This window comes from Mastigoproctus giganteus, chromosome 9 (assembly GCF_048544385.1).
Source record: "Mastigoproctus giganteus isolate SK-2022 chromosome 9, ASM4854438v1, whole genome shotgun sequence".
NCBI lineage: Eukaryota > Metazoa > Arthropoda > Arachnida > Uropygi > Thelyphonidae > Mastigoproctus > Mastigoproctus giganteus.
In genome coordinates this window covers 31,558,592-31,581,781 of record NC_143583.1, presented here as the reverse complement: position 1 = coordinate 31,581,781, position 23,190 = coordinate 31,558,592, and the positions used below count along the sequence as shown (strand labels likewise).

The window sequence follows — 23,190 nt, the reverse complement described above, 5'->3', positions numbered from 1 at the left end:
ATGACAGCACACTGCTGCAACAGGATCTAGAAAAGTTGAGCAGGTGGGCTGAGAGATGGCAAATGAAGTTTAACATTGACAAATGAAAGTACTACATATGGGAAACAGTAACCCCAGAACAACATATCAACTCTGTGGTACTACAGTGACAGTGGTAGAGAATGAAAAGGACCTGTGGGTAATTGTGCAGGCAGATATGAAGTTTTCTGAGCAGTACAGACGGTCTGCAAGAGTAGCTCATGGTGTCTTGTCAATGATATACAAGACTTTTTCTAGCAGGGATAAGGAGGTGATTATCCCCTTATATAAGGCAATGGTCAGACCACACCTTGAGTAGTGTATACAGGTCTGGAGGCCTCATTTTAAGAAGGATGTAGAGCTGTTGGAATTTATAATGGAAATTGCACTACACTTTCATCGTTATCATATGTTCCTGTTATAAGAATCAATTTTGAACGCCTTTACGTTCAATATGGAACGGATTACAGAGAAAAAGAAAAAAAACAGGGGGGGGGGGGGTGAAAGAAAAAAAAGAACAATAAATTATTGGGTTTACATTATATTTTCACAATATCTCCGTTTATCCCTACAGATGCAAAACACATCCCCCCTCCCCCCTTTTCTTTCAGTTTGCACCTGCGGGCAAAAACTTACGTAAAGTCGAATTTATGTAAGTCGAGTACAAGTAGTTCTTGACTTTAAGTAAATTCATTCCTAGCACATGCTTAAAGCAAAAACTCGTAAAGTGTGAATTTATTTCCCATAGACAATGTTAAAACCTATGTAATTGCCTTTACTTATGTAAACTCTAGAAGGAAGAGGATGAATCAGATTGGTCCACTGGATATTGATGGTTCAACTGTTGTTGATGATCCTGCTCAGGTGGCTAACAAACTAAACGAGTATTTTGCATCTACATTCACACATGAGAATGTTATTCAGGGAGGGGAATGCCACCAGAGGTGAATTAAACTCTGTCAGTAAGGTAGATCATTTTGTAATAACTCAGAGGAAAGAGGAGGAGAAACTGTTGAATATGAACATAAAAAGGGCACCCAGGATGGATGGGATCTATCAAGTAATATTAAAAGAGGCAGCAAAGGAAGTAAGCAAACCCTTAGCCATAATTATGAGAGCTTCCTTGGACTCAGGGGAGGTACCCATGGACTGGAGATGTGCAAGTGTGACCCCAATTCACAAAGGAGGATTAAAGGGCGACACAAGTAATTATAGACCTGTCAGTTTAACTTCTGTTCCAGGGAAATTAATGGAGGCACAGGTTAAAGAAGCACTACAGGATCATCTAGACAAGACTTAGGTTATAGCTCGGACAAAACATGGTTTTGTTAAGGGGAAGCCTTGTCTGACCAATTTGATTGGATACTATAATGTGGTCACAAAGGAACTGGATGCAGGGAATAACTTTGATATCATATATTTGGATCTTAGAAAGGCTTTTGATGCTGTTGAACATGGAAGACTGCTGCACAAATTGGAGCAGTGCGGTATTAGAGGCAAATTGCTGCTGCTATAGATAAAGGGATGGTTGAGGGGGAGAAGACAGTGTGGTAATAAATGGACACTGCCCTTCGTGAACTAATGTTATTAATGGAGTCCTTCATGGTTCAGTGTTGGGTCCATTGTTGTTTTCTGTATTTATAAATGATATTGATGATGGTATATCAGGCTTAATGTCCAACTCTGCAGACAATACAAAGGTTGGCAGGGTTGGTAAGGACACTAATGACAGCACACTGCTGCAACAGGATCTAGAAAAGTTGAGCAGGTGGGCTGAGAGATGGCAAATGAAGTTTAACATTGACAAATGTAAAGTACTACATATGGGAAACAGTAACCCTAGAACAACGTATCAACTCTGTGGTACTACACTGACAGTGGTAGAGAATGAAAAGGACCTGGGGGTAATTGTGCAGGCAGATATGAAGTTTTCTGAGCAGTACAGACGGTCTACAAGAGTAGCTCATGGTGTCTTGTCAATGATATACAGGAATTTTTCTAGCAGGGATAAGGAGGTGATTATCCCCTTATATAAGGCAATGGTCAGACCACACACCTTGAGTAGTGTATACAGGTCTGGAGGCCTCATTTTAAGAAGGATGTAGAGCTGTTGGAATGAGTACAGCGAAGGGCAACAAGTTTGGTGAATGGAACGAAGGGTTGCTCTTATGAAGAAAGGCTTAAGTTTTACAGATTACAGTGTCTGGAGACCAGGCACCTGTGAGGTGATTTGATTCTTCCTCTTGCTCAGAATAATCACCTGAGAGGGCATAAATTCAAATTGAGGAAAAATAGTTGTAGGATAGATGTATGGAAGTTTGCCTTTAGTCAGAAGATTAGTTGATTGGTGGAACAGACTTCCATCTTTTGTTGTGGAAGTTGATAGCCTAAATAAATTTAAACATTTAAGGCTGAGCTGGACAAGTATTTGGAACAAATGGAGGGGTGAAATGGGAGCACTTCTTTTTTTTTTTTTTTTTTTGGCTGATGCTGCATAAGCTTGCTTTCTTGCATTTTATGCCTCTACTAATGCTAATGCTAAAATGTACACTCATTATTGGCTTAGCACTCAGTTTGTTGCACAAATCTTCAGAAATGTTTCAAGAGGTGTTTATTTCCAAGATAATCTTTGCTTTTCTTTATAAATTTCAATAGCATGAATAAGCATTTTTTAATGGAATGCACAAATTGCAACTAACATGATTTGCACGGATTAACAAGTTTACGGAGCTTTAAAAAAAATGAATGAAGAGAAGATTCAGAAAATTTATTAATGTTCCTTATACAATTGAAGATTTCAGTAAAGGGGAAACACATTTCACCATAATAACGTAAAAACCCACACAATTCCAGCTATAGTATTTTCACAAATGCAATAACATCGAGTTTACTAACCGTTTATAACTGCTTGCACAGAAAAGCCCAATAAACTGGAGAGTGCAAATTGTTTTATGGTCGTGACTTCCAGAAATGTGCTTTAAAAAAATATCACAAAGCCATTCAGAATTGGTTATTATAACAGAACATATGATAACGATGAAAGTGTAGTGTGTTTAATGATTTGAATTGGTAACTAATACAATTTACCTATAAAAACGACCTTTTAGGGAGTTATATAGCAAAAATTTGAACTTCTGGGGTCGTGGAATGAATTACCAAAAAAAAAAAATGTGTTATTGGGTTCACATTACGATATTTTCGCGATATGATGGTAACGGATTAATATCGTAAAGCGGGATACACTGTATTGTATAATTACATGCGTGGTTTGAAATGCAGTATTTATGAATGTTTAACATTATTTTTTGCAATTAACGTTCATATTTTTGATTTTGTTGATACTTGGGGAGAAAAAAAAAACTCTTAAAGTGAGAATTACCTGTATTACGTAAGTCAGGGAGTTCCTGTATAATGTCAAGGGGTATGTCACGTAGTTAACTAAAAAAAAATACTCTCTTAACTCTACAGTGACGAAGAGTATTGTCAATGAAATGAGTGAATTCAAACTTCTGGTTAGGGTAACTAAAAATTAATTGGGCTAATGGAAATTGGCAAGCCAGATTTCCACTGGAAATGTGTATCACCACATTTCTGAGACAACTAGTGAATTTATCAAATCTTTGCAAAATTTAATAAACAAATATTTTCTTTATGTCTTCCGTTATCTTTTAGTAAGGAACTACGTATAATTATTTCACCTATATTGACAAATGTTACAATGTATAGTTGATATATCTTGGGCACACCTGGTGATAACTGTTTAACAGCACCTTCCCCCTAACTTAAGTCTTTCTTCACTAATCTTGTTGCCCTTCTCTATACTCATTCCAGCAGCTCTACATCCTTCTTGAAATGAGGCTTCCAGACCTGTATACAGTACTCAAGGTGTGGACTGACCATTGCCTTATACAAGGGAATAATCACCTCCTTATCCCTGCTAGAAAAATTCCTCTATTTCATTGACAAGACACTATGAGCTACTCTTGCAGCCCATCTGCACTGCTCAGAAAACTTGGTGAGGAGGTGTTTTGTAAGGCCAGTAGTGAACTCTGTGAGTCCGTATATATTATACTTTTTTTAATGGAGAGATGGACAATATTTTCTAGGGCAAGCTTGATGGCAAATAACTAAGCTGTATAACTGCTGCATTCAGTAGGCAGAGATACAGAAATAGTGTTAAAAGGGAAAACTGCTGCAGCACCTACTCCACTATCAGACTTTGATCCATCCGTGTATATTTTCGTGAAATGCGGATAATTTTGTGTGTGAGCAGTATGAAGTTGTCGCATGTTAATATTTGCAAGGGAATCTTTTCCCCAGTTTAGGAAGTAATTGTCACAGGATGGTTTAATACAGGACCATGGGGGAACTGAAGTATTTGAATCTTGGAGGACTTTTTAAGGTGTACATTCCAACTTTCTGATAGAACCCGCAATCTGATACCAGTAGGTTGAACTGCTCTGGCTTTATTTCTGTAGAACATTTTAAATCACTAAGTATAGGCCAAATGGGATGGGTAGGCATGCTTCGAATTTTAGCAGCATAATTCAGAAGTAACACCTTTCTTCTGAGACAGAGTGGAACTTCATGGGCTTTAATGTAGAGACTTTGTACTGGCGATGTTCTATAAGCACCTGTAGCAATCCTGAGGGAAGAATGGTGAATAGGAGCTAGCTGTACTAGCACACTCTCCCTAGCAGAGTCATACACTGGGGCCCCATAATCAAGGTGAGATCTAATTAGAGTTCTATACAGATAAAGTAAGGTGTAGCGGTCTGTACCCCATGTTGTAGAAGAAAGAACTCTGAGAATGTTCATTTTTTTCTGGCAAGTTGTCCGGAGATGTTTGATATGTTCTAAAAAATTAAGTTTCCTATCAAAAATTAGACTGAGGAGGCGAATGCTACTCATAACCGAGATAAGATGATTTGTCAGGTGTAGCTCTGGGTTAGGATGCATCCCTCGTTTGTTACAAAAGTGAATGGCACTAGATTTTTGATGAGATAGTTGGTAACCATTTTGTGTCATCCTTAGTTCAATATTGTATAGTGAGATTTGTACAGTAAACCTCCGCTATTCGCGGTTTCGCGTATTCGCGATCGCCAATTTAATATAAAATGAAACCTGAAAAAATGTGAATTTTAAAGCGCCGTGAATATTTTCCGCCATAAAAACACATGGGCGTGGCTAAAATTATCTTTGCCGGTCAAAACAGCGCTCGGGTGGGGGAAGAGGGGTGACAAAATTGCGAGCGTGGATATTTCTCGCTACTCCTTGTTCAGTATGTGTTATGCGCTTGTCATGGAAGGTTTTGTCGTTTGCTTTTAATTTATATGCTTATAAATTATCTTATTATCATTTTTTTTTTATCTTTGCGTTTATTTTTTTTTTCCCTTCATGCGCAATATTTTTTCAGTAAAAGGTAAACTGCAGCCATTATCAATTTATAAATTGATATGCTTACAAAAATTATAAATCTACCGTTTTGCAGTGTAAAACAGACTTTTTTGAGTGTGTTAACGGAAGAAAGTGACTTTGTTGTGGACAAGTTCTTTCTAACCCCTATAAAAATATGGCTACGAATAACAAGAGAAATGTGAAAATAGAAAAGAAGGTGATGACATTAGCGAATAAAATTGAGTTATTAGACAAAATTTCTAATGGTGAAAGTGTCTCCTCAGTGGCAAAACATTATAAAATCAATGAGTCAACGGTACGATCAATCAAAAAATCGGAAGAAAAAATCCGCCGTAGTGTCCATGAAAACGCGCTAATTGCTTCAAAAATTTGCTCTGTAACTCGTGGTGTTAAATTAGAAAAAATGGAAAAGGCTTTAAATCTCTGGATAGAAGACCGAACTCAAAATAAAATTCCGTTAAGTTCACTCATCATTCGTGAAAAGGCAAAACTCCTTTATCAACACTTTAGCGAAACTGGTGATAGCACTGGCGGGATAAGTTTGTTTTTAGCAAAGGCGCTGGTTTGAAAGATTTGTTTGAAATTTCTAATAAATATTACATTTAATATTAAATTGTTTCTTATTTTCATTTCGATGCTATATGCTTGCATTTCACTATGTACTGTCTATGTACATAGTCATATTATGAAGGTACATATAATACATAAATAGACAAAATTTTAGACTAGTTTTTCTTATATATTTCATACTTTGGAACGGAATCCCTTTATTACTATGGGAGCCATAACTCAGTATTCGCGTTTTCGGTATTCGCGACATTTCTCAGGAACGTAACTCCCGCGAATTGCGGGGGTTTACTGTAGTTGCCTTTCAATGAAGTTCATATTCAGTGAACTGCAGGAAACAGTCAGATCAGCATACAGGTATGAGTTCACAGTGTTCGGAATACATTTGGTAATATGATTTATTCTCAATGCAGATAAGGTGGCACTGAGAACTGAGCCCTGTGGGACTCCTTCCTCTTGTATATAGATTTGCGAGAAGACTTATAAATAGCGAACTTGAAAAGATCTATACTGAAGGAAGTTTTGTATGTAGCATGGTAAGTGGCCTCTCAGGTCAAGGGAGTGAAGATCTTTCAAGACACCAAAATGTCAGGTGGTGTCAAAGGCCTTCTCTATGTCAAGGCAGACCGTAACAAGATGTTCATTTGAGATAAATGCATTCCTGATATTTGTTTCAGCGTTGACCATAAGATCCAGGGATGACCGATTTTTTCTGAAACCAAACTGGTTATCAGAGATTAGATGTTTTGAATCCAGATACCATGTTAATCGGCGGTGTATAATTTTTTATAAAGTTTTACTCAAGCAACTGGTAAGAGAAATGGGTCTATAGTTGTGAGGAATAGAATGATCTTTCCCTGGTTTGGGAATTGCCAGTACATAGGAGTGATGCCAGCGAGTGGGGAATAAATGTTCAGTAAATATACGGTTGTAAAAGGTCAGCAGCAAGGATAATGATTTATTATCTAAGTGTTGAAGCATTATATAATTCAGTCAGGACCAGCAGCACTGTTCTTTGAGGTATATATAGTTTCTTGAAGTTCGATCATAGTAAGTGTCTGATTGTATGGTAGAGAAGCGGTGGTTTTGAAGTTAAATTTTGATTTTTCGCCTGCAGCTTTGATCTGAAATGACGGATCGTATGAGGTCGAGGCAGACAACTAGAAGAATACTGTCCCTAGAGTATTTGCAATCTCTACAGGAGTAGAGAGCTCCTGTCCATTCCAGTTGAAAATTGGCCATTCAGTTGTCTTATTTTTTTCCATATTATTCTTACATCAGTATTTTTATTGATTGAAGTTGCAAATCAGATCCAAGAGTTTCATTTAGCTTTCTTTCTGATGTGTCGGGCCTTGGCTCTGAGTTTCTTATAATTTATAAAATTATCGGTGGTAGGATATTTGCGGAATATATTCCACGCTCGTTTTTTTTTCTTTTTTTGACATTCTTACATTCCTCATTCCACCAATAGTTTATGGGTCTACAGATGTCTGACTGTGATTGTGGGATGGCAATAGATGCAGCTGCTAGAATTTCTTTCGTGATATGATCAGTGACTGTGTCAATTGGGAAAGATTCGATGATTTGTTTATCAAATGAAACATGAGAGGTATACTTGGCCCAATTTGCCTTGGAAAATTTCCATCTTATATGGTTTTTTCCAGCTGAAGAGTGTGATGTTTGAATTTTACAGATTAATGGGTAGTGGCCACTGTTTAGTGGATCATCAAGAGCTGTCCGCTCAAGTTGGCGAACCAGTATTTAGGATAGTTAAGTTTTGACTGTCAATGAGCATTTCAATAAGTTGTCCTTGTCCATCTGCATTGGGAGATGGACCACACAATGGTTGGTGTCCATTGAAGTTGCCCAATAAACAGAAAGGGGTTGGCAACTGCAGAATAAGATCTTCAAGTTCGTGAATAGTACAAGGATGATTGGGTGATAGGTAGATAGATAGAAACAAGAGTCAGAGTGATGCCAATTGCTATTTGGATAGCAACGGCCTCTATACAGGTTTGTAAAGAAATGCGTCTGCAAGGGACTCGTGAATCTATGAGAATGGCTACTCCACCACAAGCATTATTTGTAACAGGTCTATCTTGTCTAAAAAGAGTATAATTTTTTTATCAAGGGAGATACCTGAGGCATCAGATATGTCTCCTGTAGGCAGATACCTACTGGATTATGCTGCTTAATTATGTCGTATATGGCATCAATATTGCTCCTAAAGCCTCTACAATTCCACTGGACAACGTTGTCCGACTGAATCTGAATGTTTTTTGGAAGCCTGTTTGACTTGGTCAATCTTAATTTTATCTCTTTTTGAGAAAACAGGTCTTGTGTCTATTTCGTCTTCTGAATGGATCTCCAGAAGGGTTTCAATATCACCTTGACTGGGAATTTCATTAGTATCATAAGGGAGGAGTCAAATGTCTGTCTGTTTTCAATCAGAATCTGTGTTATCTGCTTGGACATATCTTACGGGAGCTGCATAAGCAGAAGGTGGTATCATGACTGGTGTGTTGTTAGCTCTGCATGAAATCTGTTGCTTTGAAGATTGAGGTACAGAGCAAAGCAGGGAATGAGCCCATTCCTAAATAGAAATATTTGGAGGAATTGATGTATCAGTCTGGACTGATACTGAATGAAACTTTTTAGAGGCTTCAGCATATGTGCATCTAGGTGTCGTTAGTTGAATTTGCTTTCTTGCTTTTGGGAGTGAAACTTTCTTTTCTATTTTATATTTCTGGATTTTTTTCTCATTTTTCCGTTGTTCACAATTTTTAGAAAAGACTGGATGGTTGCCTTTACAATTGGGGCAGGCGGAGCCTGGGGATTACAGTCGGCCTGGGAATGATCTTTTGAACCACAGTTAGGACATACGGGGTCGCCTCGACACACTGTTTGTGAGTGTCCGAATTTCTGACACTTGTAACATCTTATTGGGTTTGGAATATATGGGCAAATGCGACAATGCAAATTCCCTGCTTTTACTGATGAAGGTAAATTGGGTGTGCTGAATGTTAAAATTATGCTGCGAGGTGGAAGAGTTCGCCATCTTTTTTAATCATGATTCGTTTTGCCTGTGTGACTTTCTGATCCTGCAGTTCCTGAACAATTTCTTCTTCTTCTTCTGAGACATTCATTAGGTCCCATTCAGAAATAACACCTTTAGATGAATTAAGTGTGGCATGTGGGGACACCTTAACTGGAACTCCACTAAATGATGTGAGTCTGAGTAGAGACTCAGAGTGTTTGGAGTTGGTGGTCTCAACAAGCAGGTCTCCAGATTTCAGTAGTCGTACCATTTTTGGAGAGCCAGCAACGCTCTCAAGACATTTTTGAATGAGGAATGGTGATAGATTACCTAACGACTGGTTAGTTGGGGAATGTAGAATGAGAAAACTTGGGTTTTCCATTAGGGGAGCATCTGTCCTTAGTCTTTTTGGGTTGGTTGAGTCATTATCAGGTATGTGCAAATCCAATAGATTGGATTTGCAGTCCTAATCGGTGGAAAATTGCCATAGTCCATGTTTTGCTCCTTTTGGTCCTGGCTAAGTTAGTTAGTACTATTAGAAATAAAAAAACAGAAAGGTAATTTTTCCTTTCTGGGCCTTTGCCTACTTCTTGTAGTGCGAAAGAGCTACACTAATTAATAAATAAAGAAAATGGTTCTTGAAACAAAATATAATCTATCACTTGATGGTTCTTTGGAGATAACACTTTGAGGAATGCACAGAAATCGCTTGGTCACGGAACGCTTCGTAGACCCTGGGTGTGCCAAGCCTATACTCACCAGGTGTGAGCCCCTGTTATGTACAGGTACTACTTCTTTTTTTTTTTTTTAGAACCTACAGTACTTAGTAGCATGCATGGGTTGAAGGTGGAAAAGTTGAAAGAAGATACTTGTTGACATTAGACTTGAACTTCTGTAGATTGTAATTTTCAGGAAATACTTAGGAAGGAAGGTTTTTCCAGAAAACAGAAGTTGAATGCATAAATGAGGAAGAAGAAAAGTTGGTTCTGCGAGTTTGAACTTGGACGGTAAAAGGATGTTGACTAGTTGAGGCATGTGTTCGGACTGCTCTGAGAGAGAGAGAAAGAGAGAGAGAGAGAGAGAGAGAGAGAGAGAGAGAGAGAGAGAGAGAGAGAGAGAGAGAACGGGAATTATAGAAGCCAATTCAGAAGAACATGCAAGTATCTACAGAAAAAGCATGCAACAAACAGAAAGTCTATGAGACAGAGTGGACTCTGTTAGACATGAGACATTGATTAACTTAACACTGCTCTCTTTTGAATGGAATCTAGATGCCTGAGAGAGTTTTGGGGGCACCACCCCAGATGTGGGAACAATATTTCACGATAGAGCAGATCTGCGATTTCTACAGAGTCAACAACTGTTTGGAAAAAAAGTAATGCCAAGAGTGAAAGAGAAAACCCAGTGTGTTTGATACCGCAAAAATATCTGTAATGTGCTTATGCCAGGAGGTGATCAGGGTGATCCCCAATAGAGATATATGGTCTTGCCTAGAAATCAGAGTGTTATCGAAGATAAGCAAAGGAGCAGAAGAATTCTTTTTGAGAGTTATAAGACAGGACTAAGTTTTAGAAGGATTGAAATTAAGTTATCTTTTCCCCACTGGAGAATTACCTGGAGATCAGCATTTAAGGATTTGGCAGTGGATACTAAAAAGTTCAAGCTGTTTGAGCAGGGCAAGGTTTCTCAAACTGTAAGGTGGAATGCAATGTGCTATCGTCAGCAAAACTATGGATAGGATTTCTGGTCAATGGAAGAAGGTCATTAATATAAAAAAGGAAAAGAGTGGGAGAAAGAACTCAACCTTGGCAAACACCAGCATTAGTGGAGAAGTTAAAAGACAGAGAGCTGTCCACCATCACCTGCAGTGAGTGGTCAGAGAGAAAACCCAGATACAAAGAACAGCTGGCAAATCATAGGATGGAAGCTTATTTAGAAGATTTTTGCCAAACACAATCAAAAGCCTTTGAAATGTCAAGAGCAATAGCTTGAGTTTCACCAAACTTTTCCATTGGATTTTTCCATGGATGTGTAACATAAGCCAGAATATCATCAGTGGAACGACACTGATATAATTCATACTGGTGATTATTGATCAGATGAAAGATTTCTGGGGTGGTGCCCCCAAAACCTCTCTCTCAGGCTTCTAGATTCCATTCAGAAGAGGGCAGTTAGGTTAATTAATGACCCTCTCTAACAGAGTCTCTCCACTTGCTGCCTCATGCCTACTGTTCTTCTGAATTGGCTTCTATTATTCCCGCTCTTGTTTTCAAAACATGAACATCTGCCACCATTCACAAAACCAACTTTTCATCTTCCTCATTTATTCATTCATTCAACTGCTGTTTTCTGGAACAACCTTCCTTCGTATGTATTTCCTGAAAATTACAGTCTACAGTAGTTCCCGTCTAATGTCAACAAATATCTTCTTTCATCTTCTCAACTTCCAACCTGAGCACGGTACCAGGTACTATAGGTTCTTATACCTCTCGTGTTTGGGGTTTTCATTAAAAAAAAAAATTATTTTCTTAATGCAAATCAAGAAGACAACTGGAGGAAAATTCAACCCACATTTTAAATCAATTTTCTTGCTGGTCTCTTGCACATAAATTGAAAATTTCTGCTCCAAAAACAAACATGATAATCTTTAAAGTGTTTCCTCAATAAGATCCCCACTTGTCAAAATTAATGGTCAAATATACTTTTGTTACTGTTACCAAATTTCTTGGATTAATAATCAATAGCCATATGTTGTTCCATCTGCATTTTACCAATAATGCAAAAAAGCACTGCTAGTTCTTCTCTTCACTGATTTTTTTGTATCTAGGCAAGAGTGGGGGTCTTAACTACAAGATTCTTAAGAGTTTATTACAAAGCTGTTGTCTCGCCGATTGCAACCTTAATGGGATGGTGCCTAGTTTTGTTAAAAGGGCCAGTCTCCTTACAATCCAGAATAAATTAGACTCTATATGACGCTTTTTTTTTTTTTTTTTTTTTTGCTACTAACTACTCTCTTGTGTTTATCAAACAGGCTCTACTCCATTGTTGAAAATCTTAACCGCCACTATTCCTTTAGATCTCTTTCTAATACAGTAAACCCCCGCTATTCGCGGGGGTTACATTCCTGAGAAATTCCGCGAATACTGAGTTATAGCTCCCATAGTAATAAAGGGGTTCCATTCCAAAGTATGAAATATATAAGAAAAACTAGTGTAAAATTTTGTCTATGTATGTATTATATGAGTCTTCATAATATGACTATGTACATAGACAGTACATTGTGAAATGCAAGCATATGGCATCGAAATGAAAATAAGAAACAATTTAATACTAAATGTAATAATTATAGAAATTTTAAACAAATCTTTTAAACCAGCACCTTTGCTAGCTAAAAAACTTATCCTGCCAGTGTTATCACGAGTTTCGCTAAAGTGTCGATAGAGGAGTTTTGCCTTTTCACGAATGATGAGGAACTTAACGGAATTTTATTATGAGTTCCGTCTTCTATCCACAGATTTAAAGCTTTTTCCATTTTTTTTCTAATTTAACATCATAAGTTACAGAGAAAATTTTTGAAGCAATTAGTACATTTTCACGGACACTACGGTGGATTTTTTTTTCCGATTTCTTGATTGATCGTACCATTGACTCGTTGATTTTATAATGTTTTGCCACTGAGGAGACACTTTCACCATTAGAAATTTTATCTAATAACTCAATTATATTCGCTAATGTCATCGCCTTCTTTGATCTTTTCACATTTTCCTTGTTATTCGTAGCCATATTTTTGTACGGGTTAGAAAGAATTTGTCCACAATAAAGTCACTTTCTTCTATTAACACACTAGAAAAAGTCTGTTTTACACTGCAAAATGGTAGATTTATCACTTTTAAGCATATCAATTTATAAATAGATAAGTTTATTCAATTTATAAGCATATAAATTAAAAGCAAACGACGAAACCTTCCATGACAAGCGCATAACACATACTGAAGAAGGATTAGCGAGAAACATCCACGCTCGCGATTTTGTCACACCTCTCCCCCCACCCACTGAGCGCTTTTTAATCCTTTTTTACCGGGAAAGATAATTTTTAGCCACGTCCATGTTTTTTTATGGCGGAAAATGTTTACGGCACTTTAAAATTCACTTTTTTTTTTTTTTTTTTTTTTTTTTTTTTTAGGTTTCATTTTATATTAAATCAGCAACTGCGAATACGCGAAACCACAAATACAGATACTGCGAATAGTGGGGGTTTACTGTACACTGTGATCTCTGTTATTCCACAAAGAGAAATCTGCCTACTGAATTTGAAAGTATTTGCAATAAGGTCTCTACCCTCCCACAGGAAGGAAAATACAGAGCTTACAAATTCTTTTCAAAAGTGGCAATACAGTTGGTCCAATTCTTCAAAAAGCAATACTGCTAAAATAAAATAAACTGCAAATTTTTTGCAAAATACTGTGAATTCTTCAAAAGGCAATTCTGCTAAAAAAAAAAAAAAATAATAATAATAAACTATTCATTCCTAAAGTATCTTTTCTATCTAAAGCTTATCTAAAATGGTCTGTTAACCAATTTCATTTTGACAGGCCACAACAGTATTAATGCTAAAATGGCATGTTTTAATTTAACAAATACAGATTTGTCTATGATCCCAATCCTTAATTGAATCACATAAGGATTGGGGTCAAATTTTGCTTTCATGTCCTCATTAGAATTATCTTAGAATCTGGACCTTCTCTCTTACTGGTTACATTGCAGTTCATCAGTTTATAAATTGTTAGACTCTTCAACAACTTTCAGTCTCATCAAGATTTTGTAAATTCTGCCTTTGAAAGAGGAAAACTTAATTCAGCATGCTTTAATATCAGCTGGCAGTGTATAATACTTTTGTGCCATTATTTTTATTATTATTATTTATTTATTTATTATTTATTATTTATTTTTTTTATTTCTTGACTTGCATTAGCGACTTGAAATTGTGATGATTTGGAAAATTTTGTTAACATAGCAGTACATCATTTTATGGGCTGTATGGGCTTAAATTTTGTTTTGGGACTCTTACAACCACTGGTTGTAAGACCTTTATAAACTCATATTCAGACTTTTTAAGCTTATGGACTTCTGTTTAAACTGCACAATTTATTGTTAAAGTTTATATACTCAGTGCAGTTATACTACTACTACAAGTCTTGACATAAAACCAAATGTTATAGTTAATTACATTTATTGCTACTCATATGAGTTTAATTTCTTCTCCTGCCCCATCTCCTGTGAGTGCAAGATATTGCCCTATTGCAGCATTGTTGTGTACAATAGTAGCTTGCCTTTGTTATTAGTAAGGGTACTGAAAAGCAGCTTTCTTGGCGATCACTACTTCCTAGTAGTCAAGTGGCCAGTCCACAACACTCACTATGCAAACCACACTTATTCATATATCTGGCCTTTTCTACAGTCTGTACCCACCACATGGTATTTGGCAAAGTTGAAATGACATTCCAGGCAGGTGCTGCCCACACACACACACACACACACACACACACACACACACACACACACACACACACACACACACACACACACACACACACACACACTTTTCTGTACAAAATGTATCTGTACCTCACCATATTCAAATTCTGCATCCCTTACACCTGAGTGCTACCGTATTTCCAAAATCCCTACAATGTCCACATTTGATGATTTAACCAGTGCTTCAAATTCATCAAATCCTTTTAATATATTCCTAACAATTCTCAAACTACAAGCTTCTAAGGTGTTCTGGCACTTTTTTTTTTTTTTGTTTCTTGTTCTTTTTTGCAGTCTCAAGGGTTCCCCCCCCCCATATGCCACTGTATCATCTGTACTAGGCAAATTCTAAAGCCAGCTGTGTAGTGTAATGTAGTTTGAAAATGTTGTTTGTTGTGTGCCGGCACCTGGTGACTTTGCAGCCAGGGGGCAGCAAACGCTGGTCAGCTTCCCCCTGCCTCCCAACCTCAGCCACGTGGAGGTGTGCCAGAAACTATCCAGGACGGGTTTTGCACTGGACTTTCCAGAAAATTCTAGAGAAGTCCAAAAGAAACATTGAACAGAAGAGGAAATAGTTGGTAAAGAGTGGGGTAAAATGGATGGGGGAGAGTAGACAGAAAGGTAGGGGAAGAAAGGAGACATCCCCAAGAAAAATAGAAGTTACAAGAACAATGAAGGAAAGTAAAAGCAAAGAAAGTCTGGACAGTAGTGTCAGTTAATCCCACCCCCGAAGGGCCCCACCTCAGGCTGCCAAGGTCAGCTGGTCTCTAAGAGAGTGTTTATCTTCCCACTCTGAACCGAGCATCAGAACCAGTAAAGATCCCAAACCAGCTGGATTGCTGGATAAGCAGGCGAGAGTTCCCACCTGTGGAGGTAGGGATCAGCAGTTGACAAGTCTGGTTGATCTGAAGTGGATCAAAATTTCAGTCCAGTGAGCAGTCAATCTGGGTGTGTCATTATAGGTGGTGAAGTCTCATGTCAGTATCTTTTTGGATCAATGTTTGTAGTGGAGTCTGCCGGTTGGTAAGTACAATTAAAAATGGACAGTGAAGGCTCTCTATGTGGGTATCGAAGTTGTTGTTTGTTTGTTATTTGGTTTTTTTAGGAGTATTAGCAACTAAGGCCATATTGCTCTGGGGATATGCGGTGGTCATTCCCTGACCTTTCCGCATCCTCTGTATTTGGTGGTCACGGGCTTGAACCCCGGTCTAATCAAGAAGCATGTGCTACTCACTGCTGCTCCTGCCCACCTGGCTACGGAGGCGCCTATCGAAGTTGTCAGATGTAATCCAGTTCAGGTGGGTCTCTTCAGATAGCGTTTGTCACATCCATGTGGAGAAGGCAAGTATATCCTCTGTAAAGACAGAATATCCAGGAGAATTCATTAAGGGTTATGTGGTGTTGTTCAGCATCACATGACTTCTTCTTTTGAAGACTTTGTTGGCATAGTGTGAGAAAGCATTGTAGCTTTCCCTGGAGTCTAACAAAGAGGGTGCTTCTTGAAGTGAATAAACTTCAGTTAGCAACTGAAGTGGTTGCCGAAGATCAGCATAATGTGGACATTCTTGTAGTATGTGCTCTGCCGTTTCCTGGGAAGTCACATGTGCAATAGGGGGGTTGAGAGAGGTGGAAGCTATGCAGCTTGGCATTCAGGCTACCGAGTCCAGTGAGGATATACGTCGTATACAGTCTTGGGTTGAACCAGGACTCCCCTGACTCAAGGGTTGAAGTGCAATGAGGTTCTACCAAGTAGGCTGTTGTTCCAGTTCTGCTGCCAAATTTGGATAAACTGGGCACAGATCTTCCTCATTTCGGTTGCCGGTGCAAAAGTCAGGTCCAAAACGACACCATTTATTTCTGCTGGATTTCCAATTCTCAGGTGATATTTGAGATATGAATGCATGATCTCTAGGTGGATCGGCAATTTTCCACAAATAGCTTGCAGTGCTGGGGTGTAGACAGTTCTGCAGGCTCTGGAAACTGTTAGGAGGATTATCCTGTGTGCTTGAGTTAGCTTTTTCTGAATAGGCTTGTTCTCAATGCAGTGTCCCCATGTGCCAGCACCAAAGGTCAGAATAGGCAGGAATAGAGATATGTAATAGATGCGGAGAGAACGGAGTTTAAGACCTCAGTCCCTCCATGTGGTTCTAGTCATCTTCCCAGTTATATTCTTGATTTTTTTTCCTTGATGAAGTCACAATGCAGTATGAAAGAGTTGTTGTCATCCAATACTGCTCCTAGGTATTTGTATATTCCTGTGTATTTGATCTGGGCATGTCTGTACTTTACTGTCGGTGGTCGCCTGGTGTTCATTGTACCCTTGATGAGCTTTGTCGGGTCTTGGTGGTGAAGACTGTTAGTTTGTTTACTTCACACCACTCAGAAAAAGCATCCAAGATGCTGATGGCAGCAGTCTCAAGTTGAAATCTGGAGTTTCCGTACACTACATAGGCAAGATCATCAGCGTAAGCTAGCTTGACAGTGTTGATGTGGGTTCTTTTCAGCCATTTATCAAAAACAGCATTCCAGCAGAGAGGCCCTAGTACAGAGCCCCGGGGCATCCTCTAGTAATGGGCCTGTTTAGCTAGGAGTGAGTGGTTCTGACAATGAGGCTTCCATTGCTGAAGTAACTGCACATGAGTCGGTATATGGGTTTGGACACCTCAGCCTAACTGAACCTCTCCAGGATACTTTGCCACAAAAGGATGTCAAAGGCCCCTTTGAAATCCATAAAGAGGCTGAGGGCATATTTCATATCTGTATTTCTTGCAATAAGGAGAACATGAATTGCATCCTCCACACAGTGACCCTTTTTGAAGCCTAATTGCTGGGACTATGGTTTGTCTTTCTTAAGCAGAATTTTAAGATGAGCACACTTCCAGATGGTGGGGAAGACTCCATCATGCAGCAAGAGTTTTCAAACTTGCAGCAAGAGTTGAAAAGGTTTTGCAGTATAGCTGGAGAGAACTGCCAAAGCTTTTTGATAACTTCAACTTGGTCTGGACTTGGAATTTTGCCAGATTTAGTGGTAACTATTGCTTTCAATTTTCTCTTTGTCAAAGTTTCTTTCATAGGGGTTTCCTTGATAGGCAAGGTCATCAATATGCATGTCAGTCTGGGTGTTTGATTCTTTTCTATTGTTTCTGGCACTATTAGAATCCATCTCAACTACTAATGTAATAAAAATTCATATGACTCTTAACAGGATTCGAAGTGTTCCAGAATACAGGAGATGGCTAATTTCAGCTTCTTACTTTCCTTATCAAGGTTCTATGGCATTTCCTGTGAATGTTCGTGTTAATTAACATGCAGCCTCAGTTCGTGTGTTTATCGTTCAGCAGGGTCAGAATTAGCCTTTCATGCTATTAACAAAAAGTATTCTTTTTTATTTAACAAGGCCAAAATACTTAGTGTCCAATGTAATTATATGAGACTATTAATTGCAGAAACCGTGGAAATTAAATTAAATTAAATTAAATGAGAATTCTGTTAATGTTCATCGGCTATATCTAATCTCCGATTCCTGTTTTTTTACGTGCATGCGCTAAGACAAATAATCCCTATATCAGTTTCATACGCACCCCTATTCGGTAATTTTCATTCCTGTGATCACAATATATGGTCGAAAAGCATTGTAAGCTTCGGGAAGGAAAATTATTTTGCAATTTTTTCTTTAAATTCTTTTAGTTAATTTTTTACTTAATTTTTAATTGCATTAAATTGATTTTTAATTTTTAATCGTAGTCCTTTATAGGACTACGATTAAGGAACATAAAAAGTAGCAACTTGGAACGTTAGGGGAATCACAAATTAGATGAATTGACCATGGCACTAGAAAATAGAAATAAAGACATAGCAGTCATTACTGAAACAAAAAAGAACAAAGGATCAAAAGAAATAGGTAACTTCATAATGATATACTCTGGTGTACCAAGTGAAATGTGGGCATCAATTAAATGCCACTTGCTGTTATAATAAAGAAAGAATGGGAAAACAAAATATTAGACTACTCTTGGATATCACCCAGAATACTGAAATTAAGACTAAAAATTCTATCTTATACAATAACAATCATTGGCATCTATGCACCAGTAGAAGGCAACATTGATGAAACCACAGAATTTTATGATGAATTACAACAGATCTAGACCAAACTAAAAAAAAATGAGTATCTCATACTAGCAGAAGATTTTAATGCAAGGGTTGGTGCTCAATCAGTAGACAAATGTATAGGATCAGATGGCAAACCAGTGGTCAACAATAATGGAAGATGCCTGATAGAGTTCTGCATTTTTAATAAACTTAAAATTACAAATACTTTTTTCAGACACAAGAATATCCATAAATTCACATGGGAAACAAGAAACACAAAGTCTATAATAGGTTATATTATCATTAAGGAAAATTTAAATGGCAAAATTAGAGACACTAGAGTATTCAGTGGCAGTGAAATTGACAGTGATCAGTACCTAGTAGAAAGCACTTTCAAAATAAAAAGAAATAATCTTAATAAAAAGAAGAAAATACCAACAAAAACTACTAAGAAATTAAAAATACATTTGTTATTTGTTGGAAGACGAAAGCACTAAATTTCTGTATGAAAGTCGATTGAAAGATAAACTCAAATCAGATGAAAGTGATAATGTTGAGGAAATCTGGTCAAACATGAAAAAATCAATTCTGGGAGCTGCTGAAGAAAGTCTTGGATATATAAACCTATAAAAAATAAAAACTGGCTAAGAACTTGGAATGAAGAATTGAAACAAACAATCAATGAGAAAAAAAGAGCTATAAACTGTTCCTACAAACTAAAGACTTACATCTACACATAAAATATGTGTGTAGCACATGCTTCTTGATTAGACCGGGGCTCGAGCCCGTGACCATCAAATATGGAGGATGCAGAAAGGTCAGGAATGACCACTGCATATCCCCGGAGCAATATGGCCTTAGTTGCTAATGCTCCTAAAAACCAAATAACAAAACAAAAAAAAACATAAAATATAAAAAGTTTTGAGCAGAAGTCAGAAAACTAACCAGAAGAATCCGATGAGATGACTGGGATAAATTTGTTAAATCTTTAGAACGTGATATCACGGGCCCACAGAGAAGAGGTTTTAAAATTTTTAAGAAATTACAACTAGGCACAAATGATCAAATAAAAACCAACTCCATCTCCCAAGCAGAATGGAAGCAACACTATTCAAACTATGGTATAACCCAGGCACTAGGGAATTGGAAGATGAATCTGTGATAACCAAAGATGAAGAAAAAAATATAACAATGGAAGAACTAGAGTTAATATTACAAAAATCAAAAAACTGAAAAATCCCAGGCATAGACAATTTGAATGTAGAACTATTTAAATATGGGGGCACCTTACTAAAAAACTCACTACTAAAATTATTTAACATCATATAGCATAAGCAACAGATACCCAAAGATTGGGAAACAGGAATAGTAACCAATTTACACAAAAAAAGGCTCCAGAAATAGCCCTAACAACTACAGAGGGATAACACTGCTGTCAACTGCTGCAAAGCTATACTCTAATATACTAAAGAATAAAGTTAATAAATACAGTGAACAATTCTTAGAAGAAGAACAATGTGGATTCAGAAAAGGGAGAAGCACAATAGATGCCATTTTCTCACTACAACAAATTTTGGAGAAAAGAAGGGAATTCAATCTACCAACATTTCTGCTCTTTATTGATTATGAAAAAGCATATGACAATGTAAACCAGGAAAAACTTTGGCAGATTCTATGTGAAGAAAATATCCCAACCCAACTCCAGAAAACGATCCAAAGCCTATATAAAAACTCAAGTCTGTATAAAATATTCTAATGGCCAACTATCAGACCCAATTAACACCGATAAAGGAGTGGAACAAGGATGTGGACTATCACCAAATTTATTTAATATCTACATCAATAAAATTCTTAAAGAATGGAAACAAACAACAATGGAATACAGTTGAACAACAGGAATAAAATCCAAAAACTATATTATATATGCTGATGATCAAGTTATAATTGCAAAATCCAAAGATGAACTACAGATAGCAGCAAATGAACTTAATAAAATAAGTAAAAAGTACAAGATGAAATCTCCACCTCAAAAACAAAATCAATGGGATTATGGGGAAAAAACATACAAAGAGTCAAAATTGTTATTGATGATAAAATAATAGAACAAATATCTGACTTCACCTATTTGAGAAATTTAATATCAAATGAAGGGAAAGACATCCACACTAAACTACAAAAATAAAATAAAATGAATGGAACAATTAAATGCCACTTCAGAAAACAAATGACAACTGAAAACAAAATTATGACTGCACAACATCACTTCAAAACCAGCCCTCTTCTACAGCTGTAAGACTTGGGTCATAAATAAGAAATATGCACACAAACTAGAAGCAGCACAAATGAGATTTTTAAGTCTAGCTTTAAAAGACTAGACCACCAAAGAAATTTAGATATCCGCGAGAAATTAAAAGTAGATAACATAGTAAATGACATACAACGGTATCAGGAAAAATGGATCGGCCACATAGAAAGAATGAACCCAGACCGGATCCCAAAATAAGCCTTTAACTACAAACCTACGGGCAAGAGATATGTTGGTCGACCAAGACAATGATGGTAAGATCAAGATCACCTCCAAGAGCTACAACGGAAACAGGTCTTAAAAGACCTAAGCCGGACCAAGTTCATGATGATGATTTTTAATTGTGTTCAATTGGTTTTTATTTATTTTTTACTGTAATGTAAGATTTTCGATTTTTTAATTGTTTTCGTTTTAATTTCTGGAGAGTATCATATGTAAGTGTTCTATGTATCATATTGAGGTAAACTTCTCTTATTCTTTTACAAATATTGATATATGAATGTAGAATGTATTGAGCATTACAGCTCTGGTTCATACTATCGCTATTCAACTAAACAGTTCACCAAAATCCTCCTCCTCCTCCTACTACTACTACATGAATTTACAAGTAAATACAAATTAAATATATAATTTTTTTGAGACACTCCCAAATCCACCAACTCATATAATTTTGAATAGCTCCTATTAATTTTAAGAAACTTAAAATTTGTCTTACCTGTGATGTCATCACATGTTGCATGAACCCAACATTCACATTTTGAGCACTGCACCATCTAGGTTGAAAATAGTATTAGCAAAATAATGAATAAGTTATTTAAACAGAAAATTATTTTAATCTGGAAGACAAATTATATTTTAAAATAATTCATGTAAGAGCAAAAATGAAAACTTAAAATGAAGCTGTGGAAACAGTCATTTGTAGCAGTTGTCCAGCTGTTCATTCCCAGCAGCTTATTCTATTTTAGATAACTCTTAGTTTACTCAGACTATTAAAAAGCACTGTATATATATATATATATATATATATATATATATAGTGCTTTTTTGGGGACGGTACGCAATGGTATGGCATACCGGCACCTTTATTAACAGTGACGTGTGATATTTGGATGCAGTGCACTTCAAAATTTGTAATATTCCGTAAATTTTTTTTCACATGTTTATTCAAATAAGCTTAAATTTATTTAACTAAATTTGCATTTTTTACTGTCTATTTTTAAGATATTTTCTATATAAAACCGTATAACCATTTTTATAATTCTAAATTACTCAGTTGGGTCTCTGTTTAACGAAGTCCTTTTATAGAGAATTGTTTTTAATTTTCCTTGGAAGTTACATTTAAAATAGTTTCCACTGAGCGAAGAAAATTTTCATATAGCGATTAGGAGAGAATTAACTCTGATGAGAATTAACTCTGAAGAGAATTAACAGATTAGGAGAGAATTAACTCTGTATGCACTGTTCGCATTTCTGGCCTTCAGGCAATTTGGGCAATTAGTGCTACTGCACGAATTAAGAGAGCTAAAGCATTCTACAACTTAGTGGTACCTGGTAAAACCTATCCGACCACCTGTCCCACATACGGAGCAGTCGCACTAGTTAAGAGTGAGCAGATCAAGGAGTATTCCCAATGGGCTCTGGCCCAACTTCTACTGCAATGGTGTCCAACCTTTTCCCGTACAGGGGCCGAATTCAAAAAAATTCAAAGTTAGATTTCTTTAGAGTGTTACATTTTCCATATCTTATTGCATGTAAAAGTAAAATTGAAAATATTAAAAAATTTTATTAAGTAAAATACACAATTACATTTACTGAACAAAACATTTAATGAGAAAAATTTTTTGTTAAGCAAATTTAAAATGCTGTTTTAGTTCACTTTCCTCGTGGGCCATAGGTTGGACACCTTTGTGAATCAACGGTAAACGCCCAGTTCGAGAATAATACAAAAGTGATTTTCTTTTACCCCGACAAATAATAATCTGTTGTTTTGAGCAAGTGTGTTATCCACATTTTTCCGTAAATTTTCCCTATCTCTGTTTACATAGTCACAGTAGCTGAATATCCGAATGACACTGACATTTCGGACAGTTTCAAAAAAAGAAAAAAGAAAAAAAATTCAAGTTTAAGAACTAGTGACAATACCGATGACGAGAGAAGGAAAACAAGGACAATGAAGATATTAATCCTATAAAAACATGAGTTGTTGGCATTTGGCGAAAGT

The 23,190-nt window shown here is 36.8% G+C and overlaps 1 protein-coding gene across 1 annotated transcript in view; it reads right to left on the bottom strand.

Moving 5' to 3' along the window:
* Positions 1-23,190, bottom strand: part of LOC150080133 (uncharacterized) — a 348,537-nt gene that overhangs the window by 55,512 nt on the left and 269,835 nt on the right. Inside the window, exon 16 of the mRNA XM_090380622.1 lies at positions 21,685-21,742. Within this exon, the coding sequence (XP_090236748.1) occupies positions 21,685-21,742 (58 nt within the window). The remainder of the gene's footprint in view (positions 1-21,684; positions 21,743-23,190) is intronic.